We start from the raw sequence: 21,255 nt of genomic DNA, 5'->3' as shown, positions 1-21,255 counted from the left end.
GGAGGGGGAGGGGTTCTTATAGGGTTGCCACTTTTGAGCCAGAGGTGAGAGTGAATCATTGCGAGGGGTGTAATGAGCACTTAATTTGTTTTTCGTGAGAAAAAGTTTATCCGCGAATTAGCCGGCGAAAAGGCGGGGGGGGGGGGGGGTGGTGGGGGAGGTGGTGGTGAGCACTAATTTGTACGGGTGTAGCTACGATATTGACTAAGTTAACGAAATAAATCTTAATATATTTATGTTGTCGAGGAAAATGACCTTGTGCCCATATCGCAAGTAGGCCTACTATACAGTGCGTCCCAGAAAAAACGAAACCGAGAATTAATCACAATTATAATTAATAAATGACACATATTTGTAAAGCATAGATCCTCCTCTTTCATTTGATGTAACTCATATGATGCATATTTCACGCGCGAGTGATTAAAAACAAATTGAAGAGAGGGTACCAAAAGGTCATTTGGCGGGCGTTATCTGAATTTCAAAGAGAAAATCACATTTCTAGAAAGTTTATTTTCTGCCCTTTCATACGATACCTCAATCAGAAATAACAAAGTTCTGTTTGTTTAAATTAATGCTTGCATTTCCATAATTTGATGAAACGAATTGGTTTTTACTGGTTGCCTGCCATAGCAACTAGCAGACTCGACAAAAGACTTAACTACGTTTCGTTGACAATCAGCCATGCACAAAGAGGTCGAAAGAGCCCCCAGAAGCTTAGGGGTTTTGGGCATTAAATTTCCATCAGATTAGCATCCAGTGGACCGCCTTAGGGCCCTAGATAGGGTCCAGGGGGGGGGGGGGGGGGGGGCAAAGCCACCGGATGTTCAGGGGTCTTGTTATGCCGACATGTTTTGATCGAGTTATGAAATAAAATTATTTGAATTTAATTGAATTGAATGACAATACCCATTCGAAGACTCGAATCATATCACTTCCCCAAAACGACAGAACATAACTTTAGAGTCGATTTGATATTCGCAGAGAAATTTATTTTTAATTTTTAAAGATAACCAGATAGAATGATTAAAAAAAAAAATATTGGCTGCCATCAAAGCTGAATCACGAGACACACTGAGCTTAAATGTGCTAAATATTACTTTGATATGTATACAAAAATCATACTTTCCGTGCGCGTCTCAAATGTCTGACGGATAATCTGTGCGGAAGAGGTCTCGCACCAATAGTCCGCCTGCCGCACCGAATGTCCGTACTCTAGTCCACACGTATACATATTCAATACAAGTATAATTATACTTAATGAATGAAACGACTGGATAACCCATATTCAGCTTTGCCAGCTAGCTAGGGATGACACTACAGGTCTTCCCGGCGCGGATCCAGGGGGTGGGGGGGGGGGGCGAGAGGGCCTTGACCCCCAACCGCCAACAAAAAATGAAGAGAGAGAGAGAGAAGGTAAAGCGGAGAGTAAGGGAAAGGAAGAAGAGGAAGAAGAAAAGAAAAGGGGAAAAGAAGGTGATCGGGGGCGAAAGGCCTTTGCCTCCCAGGCTGTTGCCCCCCCCCCCCCCCCAGCAAAAAGAAAAAGAGAAGGAAGAGAAGGTAAAGAAAAAAGGGAAAAGAGGAGATAAAAGGAAGGAAAGAAAAAAGAGGGATATCAGTTGCAGTTTTCCCGCGAACAAGTTGGGGATCGGGGGGCGGCAAATGGCTCTTGCCTCCCCCCTTCTACAGCAAACTTCAAAGAGAGAGAAAGGAAAAGAGGAAAAGGGAAAGAAAAGGGAAAGAAAAGAGAGGTACGGGAGATCAATTGTGTTTTTTCCCTCCAACGCGGTGTGGATCGGGGGCAAAAGGCCTTCGCCTTCCCTCCCCTGGCCCCTCAGCAAACAAAAAGAGAGAGAAAGAGAGAGAGAAGGAGAGAAAAGAAGGGAAAGGGAAAGAAGAGAGAAGAGGAAAGGAAGAAGAAAGGAAAAAGGGGAAAAGAAGGAGATCGGTGGGGGGGTCGAAAGTGCCTTGCCGCCCATGCTGTTGCCTCCCCCCGCAAAACAAGAGAGAAGGAAGGAAAGGGAAAGAACCAAAAGAAGAAAAGAAAAGAAGGGATATCAGTTGCAATTTTCATGCACACAAGATGTGGATCGCGGAGAAAGGCCCTTGCCTCTGCCCCCCCGACCACCCCCCCCCCCCTCCCCGCCAAAAAAAAAAAAGAGAGAAAGAAGGGAAAGGGAAAGAGGAGAGCTAAAATGGAACACAAAAGAGGAAGAAGTAAAGAAAAGGGTAAAAAGAAGCAGAGATCAGTTGCAATTAATCCCACCAACATCATATGGATCGGGGGAGGGGGCGAAAGGCCCCTGCCTCCCTCATTAAAGTTAAATGAGAGAGAGAGAGAGAAGTAAGGGAAGGGAAAGGGGAAAAAGAGGAAGAAGAAAGGTAGGGGAGATCAGTTGCAATTTTTCCCGATGTGTACCCCTCCCCCCCCCCCCCCCTCAGCAAAGAGAGAGAGAGAGAGAAAGAAAGGGAAAGAGGAGAGAAAGGGACAGAAAACAAAGAGGAAGAAAAGAAAAGGGGGAAAAGAATTAGGGAAGATCAGTTGCGATTTTCATTGGTTCTTCTATCATCATTGTACAACTATCGTACAAATCGTATTGTACAAATGTATTTATATATTCATTTATTTATTCCTGTTTGATAACAAAAATATGAATATAAACTCATAACAGCAACAAAATTAAATGCAGAAGGAAACTATCACAAAAATGATCATGCGAAGGCTAAATTGTTATGCGCAAATGGTCATTTTCGTCGACGACATAAATATACAAACTTAGTTAGCATCATACAGGGGCGTACGAAGGGGAGGGGGGGGGGGGAGGTTTGGGGGTTCAAACACCCCCCCCCCCTTTGGTATTTTTATGTGTGTAAACCCCCCTAAAAAAACCAAACCCCCCCCCCCCCCTTTGGTTTTTTTTTTATTTTTTATTTTTTAATTATTTAAAAAAAAAAAAATAAAAAAAAAATTATACCCACGATTAACCTAAAAAAGGTGACCTTACCCCCCCCCCAACGAAGAAAAATGTCAAATTATGAAATTTCGAGACCCCACTGAGCGACTTTTCGGCTGGCTGAGTCGTTGCGATTTTTTTTGGACTCCAAAAAAAAAAAAAAAAAAGTGACCGCTTACCCCCCCCCCCCCCCCCCCCCCACTGAGCGACTTTTCGGCCGGCGCGATTTTCAAATTTTCGGGAGCAAACCCCCCCCCCCCCCCCCCCCTTGAAAAAATCCTGCGTACGCCCCTGGCATCATAGCTATATATTTAAACGCAGGTGCGTAGCTAGGATCTTATTTTAGGGAGGGGCGGTATTGAGCAAGCGAATCACTTAAATAGCGCGCGTGGGGGAGGGGATGGGTGAAAGGCCTCCCGCGCGAAGCGCGGTAACTTAGACGTTTCATTAAATTATTATGAAAAGAAGACGATTTGTTGTACCGTTCTCGACTCTTAATCCTTGTCTGAATTCAGTTTCCCCATCCCACGCGCAGCGCGGAAGCTTAGACGTTTCATTAAGTTATTATAGAAAGAAGACGATTTGTTGTGTACCGTTCTCTACTCTTAACCCTAATTGTCTGAATTCAGTTTCTCCCCCTCTCGCGCGAAGTGCGGGAGCTTCAACGTTTCATTAAATTATTAGAAAAAGAAGACTATTCATTGCACTGACTCTAAATCATTGTCTGAATTTTCAAAAATGTTTCTTTGTCCGATAAAAAGTCACAGCTCGAAGGGGAAAAACTTGCTGGCCGACCGACATAACAAACATCCCACCGACTTCAACCCCACACCCCCCCCCCCCTTTAGCGACGCCCCTGAATGTAGAGTGGCCTGAGCGGGTAGGCACAGGGCTTGGTTCTAAACCTACAGAGACACTTCGATGAAGACATCCTTATTTCATGATTGCGTGTGTTGAACTGCCCTGGACTTTACAACTTTAAACCTCCAGGGTTTATTTTGCATATATAGGTATTTATCAAATATCATAGGTAGTAAATAAAGGATGACTAAAAGAGGAATGAAATCAAACAGATAGGAGAGGATGATCGAGCATAATGATGTGCACCAATCTATAATGATAATGATAACCGAGCCCGGCCAAAATATGGGGGGGGGGGGGGGCTCAATGATATCCGAGCCTCTCACAAAATATCGGGGGGCTCCGTGATGTTATCCGAGCCCCACACAAATATCGGGGGGCTCCGTGATGTTATCCGAGCCCCACAAAAAACAATTGGGTGATATCTGAGCCCCACAAACATATGGGAGGGGGGGGGGGCTCAAAGATATCTGAGCCCCACCAAAATATGGGGGGGGGGGGGGGAGGGCGCTCAATGATATCAGAGTCCCGCCAAAATATTTGGGGGTTTCAATGATAATTATCTGAGATCCACCAAATATATTTTTGGGGGTCAATGGTATGCGAGATCCGATGTCTGAGCCCCCCCCCCCTCCTCCCCAAATAAATATTTATAAAATGTTTATATTTGAATGGTAAGCCTGTAGATTATAGGTATACATGAGTTTCATGCCTAGAATATAATGATTGGGGAGGAGGGGGGAGGGTTTAATGATATCCGAGCCCCGCAATAAGTATCGGGGGCGGCTCAATGATATCTGAGCACCGCTTAAATATTGGGGGCTCAATGGTATCTTAGCCCCTAAGGACTCAATGATATCTAAGCCCCACCGACAAATTGGGGGGCTTAATGATATCTATAAGCCCCGCAAAATATTTTGCGGGGCTCAATGATATCTGAGCCCCCCCCGAAGCCCCCCCCCGGTCCCTAAGCCTTTGTACTTGTCAATGAAGTCTACTTTTTGAAACTTAAAGGGATTGGGTAACTTTGTCTCAGGTTCTGAAACAAAATCCTGGAATGATAGTAAGGGCTAGTTCTGACCGGAAAACGACCCAAATATCGGATTATGCATGGCAAGCTGCCCCAGGGCCTTGTCCTATATACGGATCAGGAAAACAATACTTGTCAGGACCTGTGGAACGGCGGGCTTGGGGGCTCAAGCCCCCCCCCCACACTTTTGAAAAAGTATATTAAAGATAATTAAATAGAAAGAAATAGAAAAGAAAGTATGCTCATGTGACCGTAATTAAATGCCCATACCCCTGAGCTTCCGGGGGCTCTGCCCCCTTGATCCCACCTTGTGCCCTAAGGCTGGCCCCTGGATGCTCATCTGACCGTAATTTTAATGCCTAAAACCCCTGCGCTTCCGGGGGCTCCACCCCTTGGACCATACGCCAATTATTGACCTGCTAGTGTCATGAATAAGGTATGAAAATATGCTCATCTGACCGTAATTAAATGCCCCTACACCCTGAGCATCCGCCAATTTGTGCTACGCTCTACCTTATCTTAAATACTCTAGCCTCCCCCACTCACTTTCAACCACATTTTTAATCACTTTTATTTTCCTGGATCACGAGTATATACTAGTAGTGAGTTGGTTGAAGAACGAAGCCACGTACAAAAGTATAATCAATTACAACAGTTTTGGGGCCGATATTCATAGAATAAAGGTTTTAAATAAAATATTCACTTCTACTTTCAAAAGGACTGGCCCATTTGCTTTAAAAAAATTGTAGAGAGTTATTATTATGTAATATCTGGAAAAAATGTCTACCACATGATTTACCGAGTTGCTTCCTTTTATCAAATATACACGTAAAACAAAATGAGGACAGACTGTGCGGATAGCAAACCGCACGGATCGTCCCTCGGACGATCCGTGCGAGTCACGGACGATCGATGCGAGCAGAAAACCCGCATGTTATGTCAAACGAAACTGGTAGGACAAACGGTGCGGTCACACCGGCGGGCAGATTTTTTTTTTTAATTCATTATTTTTGTTGTCTTTCTTTAATTTCATTTTTTTCCCCCATTTCATTTAAAAAAAATTATTTATCGATCTAGATCTAGACCGTTATTTATTTTTCTGTAAAAAAAAAATAATAATAATTGGGATGTCAAGCATTAAAAACGACGGCAGAGCGAAGATCATAGTTCAGTTTACTTTGTAATTCTGCAGCCAAAAAGTATGGTATAAATTAAAAATATGTTATCAATACGAAAATGTCTTGTGTTTGCGTGCTTGTGGTGATGATACAATAAATAATGATATGATTGATCCACGCCACCTCCTCTTCCTGCCCTTTTCTGTTCTATTTTCACAGAGTAATTTGCTGAATTAAAAATACTTTTTCTCCCCTTTTTCTCTCTTCCTTCCAGTGTTTGGAGCATTAATTGCAAATGAAATAGGACTAGATTTTTAATTAAATCACTTTTTTTTCCCTCTGTAATTTCTTATGAAAATTCTAGCATTTCATCTCTTTTCAATTTTTCAATCTCTTCCTGCCCTTTTCTGTTCTATTTTCACAGAGTAATTTGCTGAATTAAAAGTACATTTTCTCCCCTTTTCTCTCTTCCTTCCAGTTTTTGGAGCATTTGCAAATGAAATAGGACTAGAGTTTTAATTAAATCACTATTTTTTCCTCTGTAATTTCTCATGAAAATTATGTGCCCCTTGTATCCTCAGTCATCATCGATCTTTTTCAGTTTTTTAAATCTCTTGTTCCTGTGTCAATATTGGATCTGACTCTCTCGCTCTCTTTTTACTATTCTTTCTCCCTTTCTTTCTCTCTTCAACTTCTCTCTCTCTCTCTCTCTCTCTCTCTCTCTCTCTCTCTCTCTCTCTTTCGCTCCCTGAAGTCCTTAACTGATATACTCCATCTGTTCCTCAGTATCTAATAATATGAACAAAACTTCAATTGAACAAAAACAGGTACAAGAATATTGAAAACAGAAATACACAAAAAGTTTTTATAATCTACACGAGTTATATTTTATTAATCAGTACTTTTGTTACATTAAGATCACATCACCATTTTGGTTTCAAATGCAGATATGAAGTACTTAAGTCCGTACATCATCAAGTTATAAATCTAGTTCTCTTTTAATCAAAGACAGATCACCATTCCATTCCTCTTAAATCCTTCTTAAATTTTAGCCTACCAGAAGTCATTGTTTCTCAAAACTATCCTACGTACAAATTAACCCAACATCCGATTGGATTGTGTATATTTAAATTGCCACATGTATCAATAAGTGGCCTTGCACTTAAAACACTTTTGTGAAACAATTCATGGGTTACACTGATTGGTGCTACAATACACACAGAAGGCATTTCGATGTATTATGTCTAAGAAGCACTTTTTAGCCATTCATAACACACATATAATCTATTGAAATAAATCTACAGTGATAATTAAGAAATGAGAACTGACTCATGTCATAGTTAAAGTGCGTTCAGACAAGACATGTAGTGTTTTTGTTAAAAATAATGACGTAAGTGTAATATGCTTCAAGTTTCTCTATCTTATAACACAGAGCTAATCAAATATGTGGAAGTCCTTTGTTGCATGCATTGCCATTCAATTACATGTAAATAAGCTTGGTGGTAATACCGCGCCATATCTGAACGAGGCTTAACTCATTGGCTACTGAATTATCTTATTGCCATAGGCTTAACACAGGGACCACTAGGTTCCTGTAAGCAATGAGTTAAAAGTGTTGTGAATTTAAAACATGTGTAGAAGAGGAACCTTGGCATATAGCTCTACAAAAATACATTAGCAAGGGTACATTCTCTACAAATGTATGTGAGTTATGTGTACTACAGTGAAATTCCTTTTAACAATGATATATATTCTATAAAAATGTATCAAATCTAAATTAATTTACAGTGTTAATATGCTCTCAAAAGCTTAATGTAGAGTTAATATTCTATATAGTATACATACCTTAAGTATTCATGGGAATAATTTGTTAGTTGAAAGCTTGAAGTGCAATAGTTACATGTAGGTATTAATTAAGTGACATGATGCCCTTCTACCTCAGAAAAGGTGATTTGTTTTTCAGAAAGGCACGGCTTTTCATCAAGAACAAAAAATAAAACATGTCGCAGTGAAATAACAGATATTGCAACATCTCATTAACACCGCATACAAATTACATATCTAGCATGTCCAGTGTTCATTTATGCACATTGTTCCCTGAATGTCATCATTTGTACATTAATATGTTGGCTCCCTCTGATTTGCAAGGCTTACATATACTGTGAACATTTATATATTGCCAAATTTTACACAATTTATGAAAATGGCAGTGTAAATACATGTACAACTTTTCACCCCCTTACCTGTCTTTCCAAAATACATTATGTAAATATCCTTTTGTTAATATCTTTCAATACAGACCCCAATTCATTAGAATCATATTTAAAAGAACCTTTGTTCTACTTCCTCTATCTCAAATATAATTATAATTCATGATGCGATTTAAAAAGGAATGTTAACACAAGTACCATTAGACCTCAGCGTATGTATGATAAAGGTTAGTTTGCTTTAATATTTAAAAGCAAAAATTAATATGACAAAGACAAAAAAGACATGAACAAAAAAGAAAAAGATACATTTACTCTTGCCCAAAATATACTGTAGTCCAAAATGGTGAAAAAGAAAAGAAAAGAAGAGATAAACAAAACAAAATACAAACAGTATGTTTTAAAACATAGACTGTCAGATTGTTCACATAATTAGTGAGGATCTACTATTTGAAACAAAGAAGAAAAGGAAATTCATAGGGGAGTTTCTCCAGACACATAATGCTGACGTAACATTTGGCTTCAAAATTAAAGAACAAAATCATAAATACTTCTCAAATTCTCTTTAAATATAGTATAATCTCATTTGTATTATATAATCAATTAATCAAAATATATATCTATATTCTTACCACCACAATGTAGACTGATCAAATGGTTACAGATAAAAAGATAATAGTGGTGAAAGAGCATAACACACTCTAAATTTGTCCTGTACGAAATATAAATGTAACTTTAAAGGCAGGGTAATCTACTGACACTTCTTTAGATTTATATATACTGCCATCTGCTGCTCACAATGTCCCGATGTGTCAACAGTTAAGTCCCATAATGCATCACCGACTGATATCGCGTGCTTTATGATACTTGGATACAGGAACTGGAAAATCACGCTATGTATGCCTTTACCAAGAGATGGCGCAATTGAAAATACATTAAAGCAGTGGTAGCGATGTCAGTAAATTACCCTGCCTTTAAGGTGTGATGCTATTGAAATAGTCAGTAACTATCATAGCTTGGTTCAGAAGTATGGTAAAACACAGAGTGATCTACAAAATGGATCAGGGTTACAGATATTATTTTGTCAATGTTCACAGATTTCTTTACATTTCTGAATAAAATATATGATTCATTCAAAATGCAGGTGTTCAGCTGCAATACATTCACGTCGGAAATCAAGCAGATGAATTTTTTCATCCTTGGAACTCTTTACAGGTTCATAGTTCACTTTAAAAGGTCAAGATCTAGTAATGACAATCTATACAAATTTAGAAACACACGCCACCTGCTGAATGTATTTCATAGTAAAGTATATCAAGTGATTACATTTGTAATTTAAAGTATTGGTTTTCAGAAAGATTTGGCAATTCTGCTGCAAAGTTATCTGTGTCTTATGGGGCTTGGGAACAGTTATATTGGGATAGGACGAATTTGAGATGTATGATGATGACGATGATTTACTCTTCCTCGGCCTGAAGGATGATATCAAAGGAGAACGGGATGAAGGCGTATCCTTCTCCTTTGAAGAACTTGCTCTGGAATTCCACCCTGGAGAGAGAGAGAAAAGGAGAAACATATTATCATGTAGAATACCAAGCAAAACAGTGATGAAGCATATGGGACATGAATGTCCAATATAAATGTAATGATCTCTAAGGCCCGAATTCACAAAGGAGGTTTAAATCTTCATTTACATAACACATGGTCTAAAATTAGCGCAAAATAAGCGCGACAGTCAGATGTCCAATATTAGATGCCCAATATTAGATGCCCGCTAGGCAAGGTACGCTTATTATGCGCTAATTTCAGTTTTAAACCATGGGTTATGTAAATGAGGGTTAAAACCATGGGTTAAATTTAAACCTCCTTGGTGAATTGGGGCTTAATGGTTTAGCCTCGAGTACCAACTAAGGAGAAGTCACATGAGAAATAAATGAGACAGAACAAACTGTACAAGTGTAGAGTGTGAGACAACTCTCCGCTGGGCAACTTCACCCCATCAAATAGCCAATAAAGACAACTTGTCACCTAGGACAGCAACACCTGAAAAGTTACATGTATAGTATCTCTTGGCAAGTTACTCGTTTTGGAGAACAGATTACTTAAAGTGCGGAACACGAAGGTAGATGGGGGAAGAGGAAGAAAGGGGAGAGGAAGAGAGAGAGAGAGAGAGATTTAACATGTGAAAGTGAACCAACAAATGTGTGAAAGTGAACCACGTTTGTACGCGTCCCTATTGGTTCACTTTGACAAGCGCCGATTCTGCCGATGTTTCACTTTCACAAGTGTGAAAGTGAACCAAATATGATGTGGAGCGCCATCGTAGTATTACGCACGCCAAACATTATTATTTGTATTCTTTAATTTCTTCATTCTATTTGATTATTTCAACTCGGAAGTGTCTCAAATAATTTTCAAAAATCAAAGTAATATTTTAGATTTAACTCCCTCTCGTGTTTTATGATTTTGAATCATTTAAAGTAAAAAATGATGTACTTGATCTCTTGATCAATTTGAAGCTACGAATTTATCGAAAACTACGCTGTCAACGATCAACTTGGGCAGAGTCGACGGTCCTGAAAAGGTAGCATAAATTTCCTTTTTTAAAATCATTCTGATTATTTAAGTAATCTTATTTTGCTTCCGTATTGAGAAAAGTATATATGTAATGAGTTTTAAATGCTGATGAATTAAGCAATTCAAACTGGAGCCATAAGACAAACCAAGAAAAGTTTTCATTTTCAGCATCCAGCGCTAGCGGGGAGTGCGCCTACGTAAAGCCGAAGCAGTAGGGGACATCGCACCGTCGATGACTGTCGCGTCACCGCCGCGGCCTCGGTGCAGTGTGTGAAATAATCATGATGAATGTTAGACTTGGACCTAATTAAGAGGGAGGGTATAACGTAAGGATACATGATAAGAGGTCATACACTACCTAACTTCCACTTCCACTGTACAATATAAAGTATAGAGTCTAGGTCTAGTTAAAAAAAACAGATCTAAAAGTAGGCGTTACGCCGTTAGCAACTACCTAGATAATAGATTAGCTAACACTACAGTAACACACTAACACTACAGTTGCACACTTTGCTTTCAGCAGCCATTAAATTTATATTAATTCAGAATGTTAGTGTTGTAGATCTAGATCTAGAGGTCTATGTGCATTTCATCTAAACTCTTTTACCAGGGGCGGTATTCTCAACATTGTAAGTTTTGTGTTATCTTTTGTTGTATCTTCCAGAGATAACACGGCTGAATATTAATAAGTAATATTATTGTAAGTTGGTATTCTAAAAATCATTTTATCCCTGTGTTATCTCTTGAAGGACCGCCTCTATCTTATCTTTGACATGCACATTTTTATGGACCCTACCAATCAAGATCTATTTTATTTAGTCTAAGCATGATATTGATAAGTAGACTAGGTCAACCAATAGGAGAACCTTATGTCATACTAAAGATCTTAGGCGTAATTAGTTAATTGAGCGCTTATTATGCACGTCATTATATTCGCTGTGACACTTGGATCATGAAGACAAGTCACACTTTCACTTATAGTGGTTAAGAGACATCACACATAAATCGTCATATCCTAGCCAAACTTAAAATTGGTTGTTTGGTTATTTTACCTGACTGCTAAGAAAGCATAAATGCTTGTAAGTAAGCAACCAGACGGCTGATGGCTTTACCTGGTAGTGAGGATTAATGCCTTACCAAAGCGCATCGACTTGGTTTCGAACCACTGATCTACCGACTGAGCTATTGCGCTTCCTCATGTAATTTCTTAGAAAGTTCTCAGATCATCTGTGATGTCTCCGGTCAACACAAAATCTTCTTCCAACTCGTCTATTAGTAATAGTATTGGCATTTTATCACTACGAAAGATACAACCCCCCCCCCCCCTACCTATTGTAAATATTGTTGTAAATACTATGCAAGATAAGATAAGATAAAAGATACAACAATTTTCAGAATACCAATTATTTTGTCATATTATCTATCGTACGCATATGCAAATGAGGATTAAAGCCACACTGTCCTACTTGTAGCTACTTGCTCCCTCTATAGAGAAAACAATGCCTAATCAGTTACCATTGATCCCCATGATTCTCTTTTAATTATGTTAATTAAGAGCTGAGTTGATGAGATAACCATAACCACCTGTCCAGTGACCGTGCAGGGTGGTGTAATCCCTCCTATAAACTAGTACAGATAAGCTTTAAGTGGGATTGTATTAATAATACACATGATTACAACCGCACAAAAGTTTGAGCGCAGGCGTGGCCAAATAAATGAGAGCAGAGTAAAGATACAACAAAAGTTACAACAATTTTCAGAATACCAAATTTATCTTATCTTCAAAGATAAAACAATATTACAGATAACACAGGGTTCAGAATATGGCCCCTGGTTTTGAATAATAATAATAATAATAATAATCTTTTAAAGTTCACTCCAAATTTTATTAAGTTAAACCGAAAATGGAAATTCTTTTTGCCCAATTGATCGTGAGCCCGGCAGCCACTGAGCAGCGCCAGATCGACGTTGCTCTATCCCTTATTGTTGAACGCCAAACAAGGTAGCAGCAACTCCCGTCTTTTAACGTCTTTTGGTATGATGCGGCCGGGGTTCGAACCCACGACCTCCTGGTTGTGAGGCGGACGCTCTACTGACTGAGCCAACGCATTTATTATCATCTACTTTGATCTTTGATCTTTAAATACGAGATATACATGTAGAATTGTAGATATACTTTTGTTTTCATTCAGAGTAGATGCTCTATATAGATTTCACATATACTGTTTTGATCTGAAGTAGATATTGATACACTGTATAGTTATAATATTTTGTAGTTATATATACATAGTTTACAGTACATTTTTTTATAGTAGATAAGAATGTATTGAATTGATCTGTAGTATATATTGACTTACTGTTCTATGGATGTAGATATAATGCTTTGATCTGTAGTAGATGTAGATACACTATTTTGATATATTTAATTCTGTTTTTATTTTTCAGATAGAAGGTAGCACAGCTATTGAAGTTCTGTTTGGGGATGATGGAGATGGTGGTAACTGGTAAGAACAGTGTTGTTGATTTTATTTACTTTTTTTCAATTTAATTGTTTTTGTGTGTATAATTGATTGTCTAAACCACACATATTTATTAATTCAATATTGAAATTTTAAAGATATTTTTTGACACAGGGCTGTATTTCATTAGAATTTATTTGTTAAAATACTTGATATAAATTCATTAATAGCAAATTACAGTCATAATTACTCAATCAATATTAGAATATTATAAGAGTAAGGAATCAATAATTATAAAATGGAAAAGAAAAATGATTAGAGACTGGATGGAGGAGATATGATAAGTGAACAAAATGTGAGGTAGAACCAGTGAAGCATGAACAACTGAGGCTCATTCAAATATGATGCAGTAAACTGCAGCAAAACAACTCCGCACTTTTTAAATGTGTATTAATGGCAACTGCGTGTAACAAAGGTCCTACGCTTATTTACTGAGATCTGTGTTATAAGATAAAGAAAGTTTAAGCAGATTACGGTTCATGTCATTAAACAAAATTGGCAGTATACTGCGGCATAAGTGGACAAGGCTTAAGAAGGGATACCGGTAATCACCATTATAAGAATAATAAGAAAGTAGGTAGGAATAAATTAATAATAAAAATAATATTACGCTTTTATATAGTGCTTAATACATCAACAATGTATGTACAGTATGCATCACCAATGTGCTTTACAGATATATTATTACCCCGGTCATCAGATTCAGGCTTGCCCGCACACAATGTATGCTCATTCTCTACTCCCTTGGGAGCTTCCAGCCAGGTGTCATTTCACAGATGCTCACAATGCTGAGCAAACTACTTTCGCATCCTACCGGGTACCCATTTAACACCTGAGTGGAGAGTGGCAATTGTAAATTAATGTCTCGAATTGGAATTCAAGTATAGGTTTATACCACGTAGAGGTGCCGTGGTCGAGTGATATGTCACGGGACTGTGGATCACAAGGTCCGCGGTTCGAGTCCCGCCGCGGCACTAATGTCCTTTGGCAAGAGTAGACATTAATCTACATTTGCCACACTCAACCCAGGTGAGGTAAATGGGTACCTGATAGGATTATTCCTTGAAATGCACTGCCCTGATAACCGCTTTAAGCTAAAGCTAGGGTTCAGTAATAATTTCCTAACTCTTTGGAAGCGCATAGGGATGTTATATAATGTGATATGCCATATACAAGAATATGTATGCAGTAAATTTCAGTATCTTTATTTTAATCATCGTAGAGAATTTTGTCTTCAGCTGTCAGAGATAGTATTAAAGTACAGACTTTTAAAGCACCATGTCATAATGATTTCATTTGTTATAGCTCTTGTAAATGAACAAGTTTAAAGGGCATTCCTACCTTTGAAATAAGTTCATTAATTTGTATTACAGCAGAAAAAAAAAGGGAATAAGAATGGCGATAGAGTGAAATATATTGGGCCAGTACCGTTATAAGAAAGTTATGAATGTTTGAGATATGAGATCACTAAGTCTATGAGAATTTCACATTGGCAGTTTGGTGAAAGGATTGTAACATAAACTCTCTCATTTGTTCTGTACAAAAAAGTCATCATTTTTTGTTTTTCTTGTAAGTGCCTTCTCCCTTCGGGCAAGATTCAAAATATATTATAGATAGCAGTGTTATAGTTCCTCTAAAGAGAATTGACCCTCCTGAGTCATAAATTTCATTATTTATATTTGATTTTTAGTAATTTTGTGTGTTGGAACAAATGGAAAAGTTGTCCGCCCCTACATCATAGAGACATTGACAGATCCAGCCAAATATGGAAAGCCTAGACCTATAGTGAGTATAACTTTCAAAAATGCATAACTTTCTCATGTTTTGTCCGATTTCATTCAAACTTCACCAGCCTACTTCTCTAATTGTTCTGCTCTCCTCTAGAGTAGTTTGCTGTCGAGATTGGATTTCCCTTTAACTGCAACTAGGCATAGCCAGGAGACACTAGGGGACCATGCCTAGTATCCCTAATGCTAACCAAATTTTGGCCCCAGTTATTTATTTTAAATTTATTTTAAATACATGTATTGATATTTGAATAAGTTGACATAATTGTGTTGATTTGTACAATTTCTAGTGATTACACTTTATTGTGGATATGTTCACTTTCCATGCTATTACCAATTATCTAAAGGTTCTGCCTCCAGCACGATGTTATATGTATTCTCGATTGCCTTTCTTTAAACTATTTAGATAAAATCTTTGATCATGCTATTTTACATTTTCTTATCAAATTCTGTGTTTTTGCTAAGTCTACAGATGTATATTAGACTGTAACATATTTAGATTTATTATTTCTCCTTTTTCTTGTAATTTTCTTTTCTTTATAGTATAGCAGCAGATGAGACATTCATTGTCATTGCACCAGAAGACAAAGAGCCAGAAAAGAAAAAGAAAAGGTTATTAAGAATGAATATGAATATTGTACTAGAACCTTTTACTGATAATAATAATACCCATAGTAATGATAATTTATCTTGTATAGTGCATGATAATAATTAAAGAGAAAATACTTCAAAATAGGTTACAGATTGAGGTTCCTTATATCTGATTAGCATTTGGAATAAATAAAATGTGTATTAAGAGCAGACTGAGATTTGTCTATTGTAGTAATAGAGAGTAATAGAGAGAGATTATTCTGTAAAACTGGGGCAGCATAAGCAATGAATGTTCACCATACATGTATGTTTTTGTCAGAATAGGAAGAACAATAAAGATTTGTTTTGTTTACATGATTGAAGATCTCCTATTGGTCTGTATGCAGTGAGTAACTCATTTGAATAAGAAAAAGCTTGGTGTTGATAATGCAACTTATTCATAGATAATATGAGTAATATGAATTTGTATCTTCAATTATTTTTTTTAAACAACATGATTATTATTAATATATTTTCTTTCTAAATTGTCTTACTTTAAATCTCTTTGCAACACAGTACTTGTGCCTGACCATTAAAGCCCAACCAGAAGTGAGTTAGAAGTGAACAGAGCAGGCCATACGAGGAAACGCCCTTTACATATTTCTCCAGTTACCTGACACAAACTGCCTGGAAGAGTTCACTGGGTTTTCATTGAAATTGGCACTTAACACTCATACATGTATCTGCTTTTTATTTACATCTGGGAAAGGATCTTTACTGCTACCATCTGTAAGAGGAAACTAATTTTTTAACCACGATCCATTGGAGTTGGTTGCTAGGCCAAGCCAAGAGCCAAACACAAGATAGACACTATATTGGTCTGGTTGGGGTAGAAACAAAGTGATACTAACCACTGTCAAAATATGCCAATTATAATCAAGGATCACATGGCCACAAACCTACTTTAGAGGTCTTAGAGTTGATGAGCTTGCATACTGCAGTGTAGATTGATAAAGGATGCTTGACAAGCATGAAGAGATGTCACCGTGCAAGGTATATTTGGAACATGTGTTCTGTTTGTGCTACACCTCTACAATTATTTAAAGAAATGCCTATTGCCAGGTGAATGATTCTTCTTGCCAAACTGAACAAGCTCCATCTCAACTCCTTCCAGACTTTGCTTTCCTCGTTAAAGGGATAATGAAGAGCATACCCCTCAAACATTGCTCTTTTGATCCCAATGATGCTCATTGATTTCCTGCTCATGGCTGTTGAGTTGACTCACTATATGTAGAACAAAATTGGACTTCAAGTCCAATTTAAAGGGCAAAACAACCGTTGTAAAAAAATCATTTGTATGTAAGCAGAAATTAAGAGAAACAGAATGGCAAACGTTTGAAATAAATCAGAATGATGAAAAATGTATGAATGTTTGAAAGATGAGATCACTAAAGCCATGTGAATCTCAAACTGAAAATTTTGACATAGTAGCAATATTGAGGTGCAAGCCTTCAGCTAAATCCTCATTGTTTTGATATAAATAATTGGTATTGGTATTGTGCAATTCTTGGGGCTAAAGGATGATGTCCAGGGAAAACACAGGTGAACTTGTTCGTGAACATGCCAGGACAAGCCAACTCGTATATTTATTCATATTTTATATACACACTGTACATGTATTCATTTGTTAGTGTACCTTGAGATCAATTTCTAAATTTTCTGGTTATGTTTTTTTATTTGAGATAAACTGTATTTGAATTTCCCATTTTGTAATAATTAAGGTTGACTAATGGATGATGGACTTCAGCTTAGCAATACACATGTAAATAAATCTATACAAATTTATTTCAATAGTATATACCGGTAGACCATTTCTTACAAGATGATCTCTACTTAAATACATGTACATGTAGCTAATTTAGAGCACTGATCAAAATGTATGTAAAATATAAGAGGAAGCTTGGAACATTGGTAACTATGTTTTTATATGAGACATATTATTTTATGAGGTTAAAGATAATCATAGTATACAAAGACTAATACGACCAGGTTAATTAACTTGTTATATGTACATTCAAGTTTGTTAAGATGAGCTTTCATTGTGGTCTACATGTTTTATCATAAACTGTACATTGCTGCTTCTGACCATTCACAGATTTAAAGTTGAGTCGGAATACTTTATTGACCCCAACTTCCCATGATGTAACTTACTCAGTAAATTTAGATTATATTGCTAAATTTCTTGGGAAAGGTAAACATGTTCTTATGATTTGTACATGTGTATATGCCAACTTTTCTTTAAAACATTTCAAGATAAGTATACAAATACATGTACGGTATTCATATTTGTTAGCAGATGTTCCTGCATTTATTGATAAATCAAATACAAAACATTCAAATAACAATAATAGTATATAATATAATTGATTTACATAAAGAGTGACAATTGGAATACACACATAAAAATGCATATGATTGAAAACTTGAAAGTATATATAGAGGTAAGTAAAAGAATCAAGATAAACGCAGAGGCCAACTATCATAAGCATGAATGCTTGAGTCCATGGCAGCCGGGAAAGGTGGGGGTGGGGGGGGGGGGGGTACATGGCGCTGTTATAGGAATATGTAGGAGAACAGAGAGTCATGTATGAAAGTGCATTTAACTTTAACAGTGTAAAGTGTCATTTACTTCATTATATTATCTTGTTCAATATCTTTGTTTTTTTCAGGAGTATGTAGGCTAAACTGCCTAAAAAAAGATGAAGAAACAAATAACTTGGACCCCCCCCCCCCCCGCCAAAAAAAGAGACTTTTGTATAGTTATTTGTGTATTTAATAACAGTGTAATTATTTATTAGGTTCAAATACTATGCAATAACTTTGTGTGTATATGTATATATATATCTATAACATACAGTGTATTTGTGTATTTATTTCCAAGAGAGTCACAACAAGTTTTGTGCATTTGTCAAATTTCTTTCATTGCATTATGAATAATTATTCTGGGTAATTAATGCATGTAATAAAGCTCAAAGCCATGATCCAACTGAGGCACGTAGCTTGTTATTGTTCAAATCTCACCTGCCCAGGACAAAAAATTAAAATACATGTACTACTACTACTACACTGTGTGCAACACACCCCCTTCGTGGAGAAAGGAAAGTAGAAGAGAGAACACCTTTAACAAATATGGGAGATAAAGAAATAATTAAATAAAGAGGAAAATGATGAGGAAGATGAATGAGAATTGCATGAGATTAAAATGAGTACATAGATCAAAATAGAGAGAAAAAGAGTGGCATATGGATATAATATTTGTTGGTGTTTGTTAGGGGATGAGATGATGTGCTGTGAGTGCTGCTTTTGCAAGTAGTGTCGAGTGACGAAAACATTGGCTCTTCAAGTTACTTACTTTCATATTAAAGTAGATACAATGAATGGCAGTCTATTTTCATTCAATTTATCTTAATAACTTAAATTAATAACATTTTACCTCAAAGGGTAAAGTTGACATTACACTTTCCAGCTAACAAATTTTGTATTGCCGAAGATTTTGATCCCTCCTTTTCTCAAAAGTTTGAGCTAAATGGCTTATTTTTAGTATTTGATACCATGAGTAGTTCAGCTGGGCATGTGCCCAACAAATTTATTCTTGAGTCAGATGTAACAAAGAATTACCAACTCGTGGACAAAGGGGCAAACAGATTCAGATCTAGATTCACCTTCAAAATAAATTTATTTACCATTAAAAAAAAATAGCAAAAACATAAATAACATGACAAAAATATATTTTTGATAACAAAGATGTTTCAGGAAAATCTCAGGAAATAATGGTTGAACTGTACTAACTTCATAATATAATCAATTTATGATTCACAAGTTATGACCTTCATGATAATTGATAAATATTTTTGTAGAAAATAGTAGGATTTGTATAAAAGAAAAAGAAGCTATGCTTGTTTATTACATGCATAAAAACTAACGTTAGGTAACGTATGAGTGGGTCATTGAAAATGAACCAGGGCCACAATCACCACATCTTCCCTACATATCAAAGCATGCAATGTTACTATCATCATATATTATAATCAAACAATTATAATGTTAATATGTTATTTTACCATTATTTTCTTTCACATACAAATACAGTACAAAAACATTGATAATATGTACATATCATGTACATATATTTGTTTTAACGTATCCCTAAAGAGACTGATTGATTGATTGAAATGGTATGTACATGTATTAAATAATAAATACACATGGCCGCTAGGCAGCTGGATTAAGTTGGATATACATGCACCATGCAATGCAATACAAGTTGGGGAAAACAGCAAAATGCAATCGGTTATTACATATTCATAATTTACAAGCATATCATAACAAATGTATAGCAAAATAAACATATGGACTATTGCACCAAAAAGAAAGAGAGAGTAGAGAGAAAAGGAGAGAAAGAGATAAAAAAAAAGAAAAGAGATATATACTTGGACAGAAAGAAAAGTTAAGGCAAAAAGGGAGAAAATATAGATAAAAGAAGAGAAAGAGAGTGATTACTATATAGACAGCTAGAGATAAAAAGAAAAAGTGAGAAAGCAAAAGAAAGAGAGAGAAGACAGAGAAAGAGAGTAATTGGTAGAAATATAGAGGGAGAGTGAAACAAAAAAGAAATATCCATACATTATATCAAAATGTAGAACAAAGTCATTCTCCAGTTGTAGTCCAAGAGAGGATAGTAAACAGTAAACAAATATACTCATTATGGCCCGAATTCACAAAGGAGGTATCTAAACCCATAACAATGTTTTGTAAATGTTACACAAGGTCAGTATGTGTGACATAGGTACCAACACTTTTGACAAGCACTATATATGGCTGGTCTTTGACCAGATATTACAAAGAGGGAAATAGAGAACAAACAAAAATTATTTGATGTAAAATCTTTTCTCTGATTATTGTGAGATATAAACCTCATCATTCTTTGAAATATATAATACAAATGCGCTTTCTTCATTTTTAACCTACAACAACAGTGTACCATGCAATTGTTTATACTCTAAAGATATATGTGTCTTAAAGGTAATACAAAGTTTTGGTATGGGGTCATGAATTTGGTTCAAATGAACATATTGGAAGCATATACGTTCCTACAATATTCAGTGATCGTTGTCGCGGTCGAAATCGACTCTAAAGTTATGAATTGTAAATAATAAACACATTATGTTGAATAGCTCCCTCTCAAGGTCAAGATAATGATTAGCCTATAAAACAATGTTTATTGACTAAAATCGACCAATTAGCTATTCTCGTTCGGAAATTATATACCACAACTACATACTCTGAGATTTTCATGGTCGCAGCTACCATTGTACGGCCGTAGGAGCTATTTGAAATTTATCAAATTTACCGGGAGCACCGGTAAATCTTTATATTCAATTTTTCTCGAAAGCAGAAGTGTTTTAGGGGCTAAAATTTCTGGTGTTTTTAATACATCCACAGGGGGATCCAAATTTATCAAATTGGTATAGAATCACATTCACCCATTTTTCAAAATTTCCCAAAACTTTGTAATACCTTTAATTGAGCATGAAACAATTTGTATTAAAAAAAAAGATTTAATATCATGATTGAA

The 21,255-nt window shown here is 36.6% G+C and overlaps 1 protein-coding gene and 1 long non-coding RNA gene across 2 annotated transcripts in view; one reads left to right on the top strand and one right to left on the bottom strand.

Moving 5' to 3' along the window:
* Positions 1–6,822: 6,822 nt before the first annotated feature.
* LOC100893129 (V-type proton ATPase 116 kDa subunit a) overlaps positions 6,823–21,255 on the bottom strand; it is a 64,924-nt gene continuing 50,491 nt past the window's right edge. Inside the window, exon 21 of the mRNA XM_030997764.1 lies at positions 6,823–9,715. Coding sequence (XP_030853624.1) covers positions 9,625–9,715 — 91 coding nt within the window. The 3' untranslated portion in view covers positions 6,823–9,624. The remainder of the gene's footprint in view (positions 9,716–21,255) is intronic.
* LOC115929216 lies at positions 10,377–17,946 on the top strand. Its single transcript, XR_004066379.1, has 5 exons — positions 10,377–10,751; positions 13,190–13,248; positions 14,954–15,048; positions 15,594–15,662; positions 16,197–17,946. It is a non-coding gene; the product is annotated as an uncharacterized LOC115929216 (long non-coding RNA).

This window comes from Strongylocentrotus purpuratus, unplaced genomic scaffold, assembly GCF_000002235.5.
Source record: "Strongylocentrotus purpuratus isolate Spur 01 unplaced genomic scaffold, Spur_5.0 spur5_scaffold_4, whole genome shotgun sequence".
In the NCBI taxonomy this organism is placed as follows: Eukaryota; Metazoa; Echinodermata; class Echinoidea; order Camarodonta; family Strongylocentrotidae; genus Strongylocentrotus; species Strongylocentrotus purpuratus.
The sequence above is the reverse complement of the archived record's forward strand: the minus strand, read 5'-3'. Positions and strand labels throughout refer to the sequence as shown.